The following is a 15,679-nucleotide window of genomic DNA, read 5'->3' as shown; positions in this document are numbered from 1 at the left end:
CACACACACACACACACGGCCCGGTAGCTCAGTGGTATGTAATCCCATTCAATTATTCTCTCTCTCTCTCTCTCTCTCTCTCTCTCTCTCTCTCTCTCTCTCTCTCTCTCTCAGGACAGTATTTCTCACTACACACACACACACACACACACACACACACACACACACACACACACACACACACACACACACACACACACACACACGGCCCGGTAGCTCAGTGGTTAAAGCGCTGGCTTCACAAGCCAGATGACCGGGATTCGATTCCCCGGCCGGGTGGAGATATTTGGGTGTGTCTCCTTTCACGTGTAGCCCCTGTTCACCTAGTAGTGAGTAGGTACGGGATGTAAATCGAGGAGTTGTGACCTTGTTGTCCCGGTGTGTGGTGTGCCTGGTCTCAGGCCTATCCGAAGATCAGAAACAATGAGCTCTGAGCTCGTTCCGTAGGGTAACGTCTGGCTGTCTCGTCAGAGACTGCAGCAGATCAAACAAGTGAATTAAACAAAGATCACATCATCATTATTATCAGTAGCAGTAGTAGTGGTAGTAGTAGTAGTAGTAGTAGTAGTAGCAATAGTAGTAATCGTTGCAGCAGCAGCAGTAGTAGTAGTAGTAGTAGTAGTAGTAGTAGTAGTAGTAGTAGTACACCGCAAAGATCGGTCATTATGAGTTCTGCTGGGCCCTCCGTACACACACACACATACACACACACACATACACACCGCGTAGCGTAGTGGTTAACATGCTCGACTCACAATCGAGAGGGCCGGGTTCGAGTCCCGGGAAGCGGCGAGGCAAATGGGCAAGCTTCTTAATGTGTGGCCCCTGTTCACCTAGCAGTAAATAGGTACGGGATGTGACTCGAGGGGCTGTGGCCTCGCTTTCCTGTTGTGTGTTTTGTGTGATGTGGTCTCAGTCCTACCCGAAGATCGGTCTATGAGCTCTAAGCTCGCTCCGTAATGGGGAAGACTGGCTGGGTGACCAGCAGGCGACCGAAGTGAATTACACACACACACACACACACACACACACACACACACACACACACACACACACACACACACACACACACTAACTACCACTACTACTACTACTACTAATAATAATAATACTCTTCCTGACACAGTTCCATTCCACTTTTCTTTGTCCTTCTGCTAATGTTTATGCATTTCAGGTAAAGAACGGGTGGAAGTTCTAGGGTAACAACGAAAATAGAAGGAAATGTAGACGAGTTGATACAGTGAGATAGGAGGGTGGTGTTGGTGTGCTGGTCTGGGTCCGCGCAGCTGTTAATGTTGTAGGTGTTCGAACAAGGATATAACCATTGCCCTATTTAAAGACATTTTGGAGTTATATATCTTTTATGTAAGTTAATTCTTATTTTGCTTCACTCTTTGGATCTGAAAACACAAGGAAGTGTAGATAAACATTGATGCACTGACCTGGCAGGATGGCACCAGTGATGTGGCTCTGTGGCCCAATATTTACGTACGAAATTCATTTTAAATATTGCGAGAGGAAAGAAGACACTAAGGCTGGAATACACTACAGTTTTAGACACAACAAATACTTAAACCAATAATCACCATATAATAACATTACCGAATTCAGTGTTTACATAGCGAAGTCCAGTGAATCCAATGAACCTCCTGTATTTCTCACTAACGGTACCACAAACACACCAAAATGGTAAAAAGATCACAGCCAAATTATATATTACGTTTTCTGAATACAAAGAAATCTACTTTCAAGGTAAATAAAAGAAAAAAAACATTCCTTGTCATATAAAAAAAAATTTGTTTTGTTCTTGACATTATGAAAATATTAAACTTGAAAATATGAATACTTAGACTTGATGTTATTGGATATCATTACACTTTAGTCATGTTTCTCATATATTTAAAGTCTTATATCAATCAATCAATCATGGGGGACAAACAGCGTGGGGGCGCATCGCCTACCCTATGGTGCCACTCCAGGAGGTCACACCTCGCAAGTCTCCATGCAGGCTCCCTTCCCATGCCAAGTAGCTCCCAGCAGGAGGCATCGACTTGCCACAGCCATGCGTTCTGTGGACATCCCCTTGGCCTCCTCCATGCTGGGTTATCCCTTTCGGAGACAACCTGATGTGCAGGGTCAGCTTCCTGGTAGCGTGCCACATGCCCATATAGTCGCAGTTGGCGTTGACGGACTATGCTGGTAATCGGCCTCGAATCATTCTTACGGAGTAATCACTGATTTGACACAATGTCATACCAGTGGTATCCCATGATCATGCGAAGGCATCTAGTACCAAAGACATCAAATCGCCTCTTCAGCTCGGTGTTCAGTGTCCATGTCTCACAACCGTAGAGTAAGACAGGGATCACCAGCGACTTGGAGATACGAATCTTTGTCCGTCTGCACAGGTACTAACAATGCCAAATACTCGTGTTGGTGGTTGTGCTAGCAATTAAGGGCTTGGCGGGTGCTCACCAGGGCTGGGCTGGTTGGGGTACGAAGGATGCATGATGTGATATGGTGTGTGGTGGTGATGGTGGTGGTGTGGTGATGCTGTGATATGTGATGGTATCTGGTGATTGTGTTTGATAGCACCACCATGGTGATGCAATGGTGATGATGATGGTGGTGTGGTGATGTGGTGTCAACACTACATACCCACAAAGTTAACTCCCACCTAGTGTGTGTGTGTGTGTGTGTGTGTGTGTGTGTGTGTGTGTGTGTGTGTGTGTGTGTGTGTGTGTGTGTGTGTGTGTGTGTGTGTGTGTGTGTGTGTGTGTGTGTGTATTTACCTATTTGTATTTACCTATTTGTGTATTACAGGGCTCGAGCTAAGCTCTCTGTGTCCTGTCTCCTTGTCTACTCCTGTCATATCTCTCTTTCATCTGATTGACACACACCGCGTCAACGACATCACTGTCAGTTTATTCCACTTATCAATACTACGATGCGGGAAACTGTATTTTCTCACGTCATTTAAACAGATGTCTTTTATTAGTTTTTTTCCATGTTCTTGGAGATGATTACTTGTGGTCACCTTTATCAATTCTCTGTCCAATATGTCAATCTTGTTCACCAATTTATACATAGTTATCATGTCACCCCTTGTTCTTCTCTCTTCTAATGTGGTCAGCCCCAGCTCCCTCGGTCTTTCCTCATAGTTTAACTCCTTGAATCCTGGTACAATCCTTGTTGCCAGCCTCTGTACCCTTTCCACCTTCTTCACATTTTTCTTCATGTGTGGTGACCAGACACAAGCTGCATATTCTAACTGGGGTCTTATTAAAGTGCATAGTATCTTCTTCATCATTCCTTCATCTAGGTAGTGGAATGGAAGACCAATATTTTGAAGCATATTATATGTTTTCCCAAATATCTTGTTAATGTGTTTCTCCGGTGACAGAGTATTTTGCACGTTACTCCTAAGTCTTTCTCCTCATTGGTCTCTTTAATTTTCTCATCACCCAGCCTGTAATCCCTGTTTGGTCTGTATCTACTTCCCATTTTCATAACATGGCTCTTGTTTATATTAAATTCCATCTGCCAGTCTTTACTCCACTCATATATTTTATCAAGATCTTCCTGTAACTTGTTACAATCTTCCACATTCTTAACTCTCCTCATAATTTTAGTATCGTCCACGAACATATTCATGTAACTGTCTATTCCTACTGGCATATCATTAACATAAATAAAAAACATGATGGGACCCAGCACTGACCCTTGTGGAACTCCACTGGTTACCTTTTTCCACTCTGACTTCTTTCCTTTCACCACTGTTCGCATTTCTCTTTCCACTAAGTAATTTTCCATCCATTTTGCTAGTTTATCACTTACTTTTCCAATCTTCTTTAGTTTCCACATCAGTCTTTTGTGTAGCACTTTATCAAAGGCCTTTCTCAAGTCCAGGTAAATAGCATCCACCCATCCACCTCTATGTTGTAGTATGTTAGTCACTCTTGAATAAGAACATAATAAATTGGATATGCACGATCTTCCTATTCTGAAACCAAACTGCCTTTCACTCAGGATGTTTTCACTTTCTAGATACTCACTCCACTTTGCTTTAATTACTTCTTCACATACCTTGCACAATATACTAGTCAACGATACTGGTCTGTAATTTAACGGTTCCATTCTACTTCCATTCTTATATATAGGCATTCTTATAATGTCAGCTCTTTTCCACTCTTTCGGGACTATTCCTGTTCGTATGGAGGTTTCCACAATATCAAATATGGGGTTCAACAATTGATCTTTACATTCTTTCAGCAACCTCCCAGATATGCCATCAGGCCCCATTGATTTATTAATATTCAAGTTACTTATAATTTTCCTTATATCTTCTTTAGTAACCATGATGTCATGCATTTGCTTTATTTCCGTAGGCCTTTCTCCTGTAAAATGCTCCTCCTTTGTAAACACTTTGCAAAAGTTGTTGTTCAATATTTCAGCTATATCTCTAGCATCCTCATATACTTCTTCCCCAACTTTTACTTTTCTGTTGCCTCCCTTTTATTTAATTTTCCATTTATGAATTTGTAAAACATTTTGGTGTGTGTGTGTGTGTGTGTGTAGTTCACCTGGGTCGCCTGCTAGTCACCCAGCCAGTCGTCCCCATTACGGAGTGAGCTCAGAGCTCATAGGACTGAGTGTGTGTGTGTGTGTGTGTGTGTGAGAGAGAGAGAGAGAGAGAGAGAGAGAGAGAGAGAGAGAGAGAGAGAGAGAGAGAGAAAGAGAATAGAAGTATATCTTTGAGAAGCATGGGGGAAGGAAAGTACAGGGAGAGGGGTGTCGAAGGGAAGAGAAAGAAGGCAGATTTATGATACATGTCAGGCAGCTTAGCTTTAGCCAATGACAGCTACCATGACAAAAAAAAAGAAAAAAATCATGATGAATGTCACTTTTAAGTTAGAATTATTGGTAGTAAAATTGCTTCATCATGTAAGAAGCTGACTCTACATCGACACAATGAAAGGGCAAAATCTAGCAGTAGACACCCCAGGAAAATGTTGATGTAGTGTAAGAAATATACCAAGGTGGGGCTCTGAAGTGGGGTGTATAGTAGCCCCCCTTTTGGGTTGGTGGACCTGTTCATTTATTTCCCATTTATTCTTTTCTTGTTATCTTGCATTTTCAGGCACCAGTTTCGCGAGATAAATGTGGGATAGGTATATACTTTTATGCATCTTAGTCTTTTTGTACATAGTGCATGAGAAGTCAAGTAATCTCACTCAAAATATTAATACAGACATGTGCACATATAGCATCAAGTAACTTATCAGAACTCAATATAAAAGATTCAATCATACTGAAATGAAAAATGTTTGTAGAAAATAAATCATATATGTTAATCAGCACTAAGTAACGTCTATTCAGCACACACCATGGTAACTGTTGCACCACCACTGATGAGACTGGTGGGTTGACAGGTGGTGCAGGTGCTGGAGTACATCTTTGGTAATGGAGACCAGTACCCCAGCATTGAAGAAATCCTCTGCCTTGACTTCTTCCGTAACCTGGATCTGCGAGAAATGCGGGCAGCTCCTCTCCCGGTGAGCTTGTACCAATATTATAGACTTCAGGCTCCAGCTGACCCTAGCTTACCCTCCTACAATTGGCAAGCATTTACTATAAAGTAAATCACCCTATGTAGCCCTAGTAAAGCCCACCACCCCTTTCCCTTTATTCTTGTTTAGGTGTAAGTGTATAATCATTGTCATTTTCTCTTTTCAGAGTTAATGAATTATGTATATGAAATTTATGTGTCTAGAAGTTTACTTCATTTTATGTTTATGATGAAGGAACTTTTTTTGTGAGTGCTTGATTATATAAGATATTTTGACAACTCTAATGCTTCTTTTGCATTCCATGTAGATTTATATTTGTAGTTAATGTAATTTGTTTTTCATATTGGGTGATTATATACCTATGTACTATATATTTTTTATAAGCCTTTCCTTCTAGGTAAAGTTAGACTGTTGTTGTGTAGTGTTTCCATCTTGCTTGGTGCTGCATGTGCATTCTTAGGTTGACATGCAAAGAGATAACTTTTGTAAACATTGGACGTCAATCACTGCTTAAAAATGTACTTTCATGGGTCTGTTAAGAGGAATGACTTATTTCAGAAAAATTAAAGTTCAGAAAGGAAAGAGCTTCTCAAAAGAATTTTTCAGTATAATTCATCACTCAAAAACATTTTTAAGGACATTACAAGGACTCACACTCCACGACACAAGAATATTATTATACGTATTATCATTATTATTGTTATTATTGTTATTATTATTATTATTATCATTATTATCATTATTATTATTATTATTATCATTATTATTAGTATTATCATTATGGAAATTTTATGCAAGGACAGGGGAAAATAAAAAAAAATTATATAAACCCCAGCAGGGTCACCCCGAATGGACGCATAGAATTAAAAAAAGAAAAGGTAAAATAAAGTGTGGAATATCCCAAAGTCTCAGTTATTTCTGACACTCTGGAAAGTTAGTGAACAAACATGTGATGGTATCACTGTGCTTTGCATATACTTAGGTAAACTTATAGTATATGTATTCTTAGTTCCAAAATAAAATTTTGAAAGTTTGGCTCACATCATGTACGTACTGAGTACTTATCACGTGCACTTTGTGTATTTCCTCATGTAATTTACTAGTAAACTAACTCTATTAGTGAACACACATGCACAGCAATGTAACACAAAACAATCACATACATCTCAATATTATTTATATCTTTAGCTTTCCATGGAATTGTATGGCAAATAATACTGCTTCTTGATTCCCAAATTTAAAGACAAGATAACATGACTCTTGTTATACATTTTACTGACATTTTTCATTTCACTCTGACCACATATGAGCACACTACAATACACTGCTCATTTGTTTGATACTACTTTACTTTCCTTTTTAATGAACTTTAGATTTAACATTACAAGACATACATTTCAGATGCAATAGTTAGATTAATCATCATTTCAAACTTTACATGCAGTATTACATATTAGAAATTAAATTTAGATATTGGTAATGTTCTCTTTTATGTGTGTAAGATAGATTTTAATTACACTATATCATATACATATTCATAATATATACCTCTACTTAAATCAGACCATTAATTTAAAGAGGTATGTCCTTTACATTTAGACCAGTTTTGAAGTTGATTTAGCCTCAAGTATGCACATGCCTTTATCTTTCATGTACATATATATATATATATATATATATATATATATATATATATATATATATATATATATATATATATATATATATATATATATATATATATATATATATCAGTTTGCAAGGCCATTTTCCAGTTCACTGAAACCCCCCCAGAAGAAGTCACAGTTTATACAGAGGTTGAATGCTACCTTTAAGTTACTGGTGAATTAAATCAAATTTTGTAGCACTTTTAAGGTCATTTTACTGCCTGGCCATGGATGACCACATTGTATTCCGTACCTAAGATGACATACATTTATAATTGTTGTTTTATTGTGTTTTCAGATATTTTTTTCCCATCTTCATGATCTTAATGAGCCTCTGTTGAGTTTTTTATTCCTCTGAACAAGTTCAACATGTGTATAGCTAAATCACTTCAAAATAAAGTACTAATTTTCTTAACAAAATTTGTTATATATTTACATAATCAGGCACCATGCAAGCTGGCATATACTATATATTGTATTTGAGATTTCTCAATATTGTGCATGATAATGATTTTGATCTTCCTTGTAATGCCTGTCATTATCAATCCTGAAAATATTGTCTTATATGTCCTCTTTTGTCCAGACTTCCCTAATAGACAGGTTTTATCAGTAAACCAAACTTTCCTTATTAAGCTGGTGTATTGTTTAAGTTTAGTATACATTCCTGTATTTCGTTTAACTTAACCACTCCCAGGGTTTTGTTCCATTGTTTCATAAAATCCTGATTTGGAAAATTATTGTTTTCTCTTAAAGCTTACAGTGGCTTTGATGGTAAAGTCTTGGTTCCATTTACATCAGTTTGCTTGACCATAAATAAGAAAATAGTTTCAGATCTAAAATTCATTTCACTGTTTTGAAATATATGTTTTACAAGTGCATAAATAGTTTTCAAACTGCTGTAAATTCAGTTATTCTTATTGTTGTTTCTTTTGTTTCTTAATCTTTCCTTTGAGTAACACAAGGTGAGTGTTTCTGTGTAGTGTTCTGAGTTAGCTGTAGAACATTCATCACTAACATTTCTAATGTGTAGACACCTGTGTACTATTTGTATATCACTTGATGTTGCTCTTAAGAAAGCATTGTAATTTTGCATTAGTTTTGTAGCTCATGTGGCAAATATCTTTTCATTATTTATTGTATTTTTTTTTTTAGAACATTTTTCTCCTTAACACATCAATGAAGAATATAGAAAAGAAATTCTAGTAAAAGAATATAACAGATTTTTATGCTAGACCCCATTACTGGTAATAAAATATATAATATGTAGTAGCGTAGAATTGATACATGTTTTATGATTATTATCTTAAATATGGAAAAAAGAAAAAAAAGGATGAGAACAGTTCTGTTAGCAAATGTTTTATACAATCACATGAAGCTTTATTATAGTTTATTTAATACATACATCTGCTTATAGGTATTGTATCATGTGTAGCTTTTCCTTGAGATGAAAGAAAATTATTGAGTTTATTATACAGAAAATTACAGACTCTCTCTTATTTTACAGCATCTTTCAAATAACATGCTTGGTTCTTCTGGAAAAACAGATTTATTTCACTCCGTGACATAATTAGGGTAATCTTGCAAATAACTGTTGCTGCTTCAAGGTTCATCAAAGAAATTTCCATGGTTTATTTGTTTCTTTGTTCATAAAGGAAGAGAGCATCATTTTTCCAGCAATATGACTTTATTCTAGTGTACGTACATATAAATCTAAAACCAATATTAAATATGCAACTTTGTTGCTCACTAAACTGAACTGGAAGAAACTTGCCTAGTCTTTCATTTGCTGGCTTCCAGCTTTCAGTTGCAATTACAGATTGCAATTAGCTTTTTGTAAGAGTTGTTGTGAGATGAGTAGATGACTATACAAGAAATTTGAAAAGAAATGTGATTTGATAGAAATACGTAAGTGTGAAAGTTTTGTCTTTTTGCCAGTGATGTAGTACATAATGAAATGCTTTTATGTTTATCATATTCTACTGTTTTGCAATACACATTACTTGCACCAGAAAAAAATGTAGCAGCACTCCCACTAAGGGAATCAGTTTGATACACAGACACACACATACACACCATGTCTTGATATGATGCAATATTGAAGTTTTACTCTTTGTTGATTTGTAATGCAAGTTTTTATTCGTCCTTCCCCACAGTCACAGTTCCAGATTCGGTACTCACCAATGATAAGGAACATCCTCAAGGAAGTCAGAAGATTCCAAAACAGAGAAGGTGAGTGTTCTAAGATAACTTCTTCATTTTCCTGCATCTTCAACATGTACTACTTAGTTAATTTTCTCAATACAGTAAATTCACTAAGTTGGATCTTATTTTGTCAAACAGTCCCTTCCTCTAAGACCATACTAGGCCTGAGAAAATGCCAGACAACATGCTCCTCTTAGGATGATATGATTACTAGTCTCAGACAACTTTATTCCAGATTGTTTTACACATATAGTTCTTTTTCTTCACCACTGCATATACCATCACTACCATTTGTACTTCTTAGTCTTTCCCAGTCACAGAAACACTATATTTTTCTCATATTTTTTTTTACTATTTGCTACAGGCTTTTCCCAAATTAAATTGATATACTACTGACATACTACAGAGTGCTTTTAGAAGAGTGAGCCATATTTTCCTTGCCAGTCTCTTTCTGATAGTAAAGCGGTTCTTTACTTTCCTAATGCCACAGCAACACATGTACAATTTTATTGTTTTGAATATCAAAAGATCCAGCTTAGAATCTTACTGTATAGAACTATAACTTTATGATTTTATTAGCTTGAATACATGATTTATTCTTTTACATAAAGAAGTCCAAACAATAAGAAAAAGTAGGTTCTATGATTGCCTCTCCTTAGTGACATTATTCAATTATTAAATGATATTGATATTGTATTGAATTGAAGGTGTGTGTGTGTGTGTGTGTGTGTGTGTATTCACCTAGTTGTATTCACCTAGTTGTAATTTTACAGGGCCTGGGTATCATACTCGTGTGGCCCCGTCTCCATATCTACACACATCCAACTTTCCTTTAAAACTATGCACACTCCTTGCTGACACCACCTCCTCACTCAAGCCATTCCACACCTCCACACATCTTTGTGGGAAACTATATTTTTTCACATCTTTCAAGCATATTCCCTTGGCTATCTTTTTACTATGCGATCTTGTAGTTCTACTTAAGTTTTCCTCTCTCAACATCATTTGCTCATTATCCACTTCATCCAGTCCATTCAACAGTTTATAAACCTGTATTAAATCTCCTTTTTCTCTTCTTTGTTCCAAGGTAGGCAAATTAATTTCTTTTAATCTCTCCTCATAGGTCATTTCTGCCAATTCCGGAACCATTTTTGTTGCCATTCTCTGCAATCTCTCCAACTTCCTTATATGCTTCTTTTTATAAGGGGACCAAACCACTCCAGCATATTCCAATCTTGGTCTAATTACCATACTAATTAATTTCTTCATCATATCTTTATCCATATAATGGAAGGCTAATCCAATATTTTTTATCAAATTATACGTTTCTCCAAACATCTTATCAATATGAGCCTCAAACTGCCCATGGTCTTGTATTATCACTCCCAAATCCTTTTCCTTTTCCACCTTTTTCAACACTACTTCTTCACCCATCTTATATGACCCTCTTGGCCGTCTTCCACTCTTTCCCATCTCCATCACATGACTTTTGCTCAGATTAAATTCCATTTGCCACCTCTTGCTCCACTTCCAAATCTTATCCAGGTCTGCCTGTAAAATTTCACAATCTTCTTCACTCTTCACACACCTACACAACTTCGCATCATCCGCAAACAAATTAATATAACTGTTTACTCCCTCTGGCATGTCATTTATATATACCAGGAAAAGTATTGGTGCCAGCACTGAGCCTTGTGGGACTCCACTCTCCACCACCAACCAGTCCGACCTTGCATCCCTTATTATCGTTCTCATCTCCCTCCATCTCAAGTAGTTTTCCATCCACTTTAACACTTTTCCTTTCAGTCCTCCATAAATCTCTACTTTCCATAACAGTCTCTCGTGAGGTACCTTGTCAAAAGCTTTCTTTAAATCCAAATATACACAGTCCATCCATCCTCTCTCTCCTGTATTTTGTCAACCACTCTTGAATAAAAGCTCAGTAGATTTGTTACACATGACCTCCCTTTCCTGAAGCCAAATTGATGATCCGATAATAACTTATGATCCTCCAGGAACCGTATCCAATATTTCTTTATCACCCTCTCACAAATCTTACCGACCACACTTGTTAGAGACACAGGTCTATAGTTAAGAGGCTCTTCCTTACTGCCTCCCTTATAAATGGGCACCACTTCAGCTCTCTTCCACTCTACTGGTACTTCCCCTGTTTCTAATGAGCACCTTATAATATCATATAATGGATCAATCAATTCTTCTCTACACTCCTTCAATAATTTTCCTGAAACTTCATCTGGTCCCATCGCTTTATCATCTTTAAGTTCCTCCAACATTTTATATAACTCCTTTTTTGGTATCTTAATGTCCTCCATGTGCACATTTCCTTGTATATTCTGTGGCTTTACAAACATTGTTTCTTTAGTAAATACTTGCTGAAACCTATTATTTAGCAATTCCGCTATATTCTTAGGGTCATCTACTATCCCTTGCTCTCCTTTTAATCTTTCAATGGACTCTCTCTTTTTAAGTTTACCATTTATGAACCTGTAAAACAATTTTGGGTGTTCCTTACTCTTGTCTACAATATCTTTTTCAAATTTTCTTTCTTCCTCCTCCTTACCCTCACATACTCATTTCTTGCCACTCTATAATTCTCCTTATTTAGTATATTCCTGCTCTTTTTCCATCTTTTCCAAGCCACATCTCTCTTTTCCTTAGCCTTAACACAAGTTGCATTAAACCAATCCTTTCTTCCTTCCTCTCTTGGTTTATACTTTGGTACAAATTTCATAACTCCTTCTTTATAATATTTCATAAAAATCTCATATTTCTTTTGCACTTCTCTGATTTGTAACATCTCCTCCCAATCTAATTTTCTGAAATAATTTTTCAAACTTTCTGTGTCCATCTTTCTATAATTCAATCTACCACTCCTGTATGTCTCGTCCTTCCTTCGCTGTGTTGTTGCTATCTGCATTTCCATAACCACATGATCACTCTTTCCCAAAGGACACTTGTATTGTATATCTCCACATAGGTACACTTCTCTTGTTAACACCAAATCCAGTCTAGCCGGTTCATCATCTCCTCTATATCTAGTATTTTCCTTCACCCTCTGTTCCATCATATTTTCCATCATTAGATTAAGAAATCTCTCTCCCCATGCTTCTTCTCCAACACCACTTACTAGATTTTCCCAATCCACCTCCTTACAATTAAAATCTCCTACTAGTATCACCTTTCTTTTTCCAGATAATACACTTTCCAAACTCTGTAAAGTATCCTTGATCATATTGTCGTATTCCCTTAATGTCCAAGAATTTGTTTTAGGAGGTACATAGGTCACCATAATTATTAATTCTTTTCCATCACTTTTTATCCTTATGGTTATCACTTCTGCGTTGTTCTTCCCATACCAAACCTTATCCACATTTCTTTCTTTCTTCGTCATAATCATAACTCCTCCTCCACCTTTACTCTCCCTATCCTTTCTCCATATATTATATTTATTATCCAAATTTATCTTTGTTTTTTCATGCAATTTTGTCTCAGTCAAACACACGATATCAGGCTTCTCCACTATCATATAGTCTTGCAATTCCAATCTACTTGACAGTATCCCATCTATATTAGTATACATTACGGTCCACCCACTGCTCCCTCTAGGGGTTCCTCCGTATTCCTTCTTTCCATATACCACTTTCTGACTCTCTCTCCTATAACTCTCCAAAAAAACTTTTCTCTTTCCTCCTCAGACCGCTCATCATTTTTCCTTCTCGCCTCTTCCACCAATTCCACAATGTGTGTGTGTGTGGGTGGGTGACAAGAAAAAAAAAAAGTGTGTGTGTGTGTGTGTGTGTGTGTGTGTGTGTGTGTGTGTGTGTGTGTGTGTGTGTGTGTGTGTGTGTGTGTTATTCACCACAGTCGTTTGCTGGTCACCCAGCCAGCCTTTCCCCTACGGAAAGAGATCAGACCTCATAGTGACCGATCTTGGAGTAGGACTGTGGGTGTATGTGTGTGCTATGTTTGTGTTGTGTTGTGCTGTGTTTGTGTTGTGTTTATGATTGTAGTTGCAGTAAGAAGGCGGGTGTTTTTGTGGCTGCAGTACCATATAAAGAACATTTGTACATTATTGTCAGAAGAAACAGACTTAAGAAGCTTTCTAATGAGAGTGAGAACTTAATTTGAGATAGAGAGTGAGAGCTAACCTAACCTAACCTAACCTATCCTATCCTAACCTAACCTATCCTAACCTATCCTATCCTATCCTAACCTAATCTAACCTAACCTATCCTAGCCTAGCCTAGTCTAGCCTAACCTAACCTAACCTAACCTAACCTAATCTAACCTAGCATAGCCTAGACTAGCCTATTTGTGTTCTTTGTTGTGTGTTTGTGTGTGTTGTGTTGTGTGTTTGTGTTGTGTTGTGTTGTGTTGTGTTGTGTTGTGTTGTGTTGTGTTGTGTTCTGTGTTGTGTTGTGTTGTGTTGTGTTTGTGTTTGTATTGTATGTTTGTGTGTGTTGTGTTGTGTTGTGTTGTGTGTGTGTGTGTGTGTGTGTGTGTTGTGTGTAGTGGTTGGAGCTCTTTCTCCCCAAAAAGGCTCCTTCCGTGTGTGTGGTGTTGTGTTGTGTTGTGTTGTGTTGCGTGTTCCTTAATCCTAGTGTCCTTAAAACTACGTTCCTTAATCCTAGAGTCCTTATATCTACGGTTTCTGCAGCTACTTTTTTTTTTTTTTTTTTTTTTTTTTTTTTTTTTACAGCTACAATCTATGCCCAATAGGCAGTGGTTGGCACGCCTCCAGCCCCTCACAGGGACACTGCTGCGGAGTAGCCCAGTCCTCCCCTAAAGGGCTCCTCAGATGTTCAGATGGCAGTGTCTGCTGGGGACTGTTCAGTTCCCTAGCTACTCATGATGAGCATTTTCTGGCTGTGGGGGGCTGCAGGTATATGGCGCCAACGGTTAATCCAGGGGTCCTTAAAACTACGGTCCTTAATCCTAGAGTCCTTAAAACTACGTTCCTTAATCCTAGAGTCCTTAAATCTACGGTTCCTGCAGCTACATTTTTTTTTTTTTTTTTTTTTTTTTTATACAGCTACAGTCTATGGCCAATAGGCAGTGGTTGGCACGCCTCCAGCCCCTCACAGGGACACTGCTGTGGAAGAGCCCAGTCCTCCCCTAAAGGGCTCCTCAGGTGGTCAGATTGCAGTGTCTGCTGGGGACTGTTCAGTCCCTAGCTATTCATGATAAGCATTTTCTGGCTGTGGGGGGCTGCAGGTATATGGCGCCAACGGTTAATCCAGGGGTCCTTAAAACTACGGTCCTTAATTCTAGAGTCCTTAAAACTACGTTCCTTAATCCTAGAGTCCTTAATCCTAGAGTCCTTAAATCTACGGTTTCTGCAGCTACATTTTTTTTTTTTTTTTTTTTTTTTTTTTTTTTTTTACAGCTACAATCTATGCCCAATAGGCAGTGGTTGGCACGCCTCCAGCCCCTCACAGGGACACTGTTGCAGAGGAGCCCAGTCCTCCCCTAAAGGGCTCCTCAGATGTTCAGATGGCAGTGTCTGCTGGGGACTGTTCAGTCCCTAGCTACTCATGATGAGCATTTTCTGGCTGTGGGGGGCTGCAGGTATATGGCGCCAACGGTTAATCCAGGGGTCCTTAAAACTACGGTCCTTAATCCTAGAGTCCTTAATCCTAGAGTCCTTAAAACTACGTTCCTTAATCCTAAAGTCCTTAATCCTAGAGTCCTTAAATCTACGGTTTCTGCAGCTACATTTTTTTTTTTTTTTTTTTTTTTTTTTTTTTTCAGCTACAGTCTATGGCCTATAGGCAGTGGTTGGCACGCCTCCAGCCCCTCACAGGGACACTGATGTGGAAGAGCCCAGTCCTCCCCTAAAGGGCTCCTCAGGTGGTCAGATTGCAGTGTCTGCTGGGGACTGTTCAGTCCCTAGCTATTCATGATAAGCATTTTCTGGCTGTGGGGGGCTGCAGGTATATGGCGCCAACGGTTAATCCAGGGGTCCTTAAAACTACGGTCTTTAATCCTAGAGTCCTTAAAACTACGTTCCTTAATCCTAGAGTCCTTAATTCTAGAGTCCTTAATCCTAGAGTCCTTAATCATTGAGTCCTTAAATCTACGGTTTCTGCAGCTATTTTTTTTTTTTTTTTTTTTTTTTTTTTTTTTTTTTTTACAGCTACAATCTATGCCCAATAGGCAGTGGTTGGCACGCCTCCAGCCCCTCACAGGGACACTGCTGCGGAGGAGCCCAGTCCTCCC

At 38.2% G+C, this 15,679-nt stretch overlaps 1 protein-coding gene across 1 annotated transcript in view; it reads left to right on the top strand.

Moving 5' to 3' along the window:
- The window catches only part of LOC123499097 (slowpoke-binding protein-like), a 26,208-nt gene extending 11,210 nt beyond the window's left edge, over positions 1-14,998 (top strand). The window contains exons 7-10 of the mRNA XM_045246718.1: positions 5,433-5,555; positions 7,991-8,008; positions 9,397-9,466; positions 14,889-14,998. Coding sequence (XP_045102653.1) covers positions 5,433-5,555; positions 7,991-8,008; positions 9,397-9,466; positions 14,889-14,998 — 321 coding nt within the window. The remainder of the gene's footprint in view (positions 1-5,432; positions 5,556-7,990; positions 8,009-9,396; positions 9,467-14,888) is intronic.
- The last annotated feature ends 681 nt before the right edge of the window (positions 14,999-15,679 follow it).

This window comes from Portunus trituberculatus, chromosome 49 (genome assembly GCF_017591435.1).
Source record: "Portunus trituberculatus isolate SZX2019 chromosome 49, ASM1759143v1, whole genome shotgun sequence".
Taxonomy (NCBI): Eukaryota; Metazoa; Arthropoda; class Malacostraca; order Decapoda; family Portunidae; genus Portunus; species Portunus trituberculatus.
Note: the sequence above shows the minus strand (reverse complement) of the source record. Positions and strands in the feature narration are given on the sequence as shown.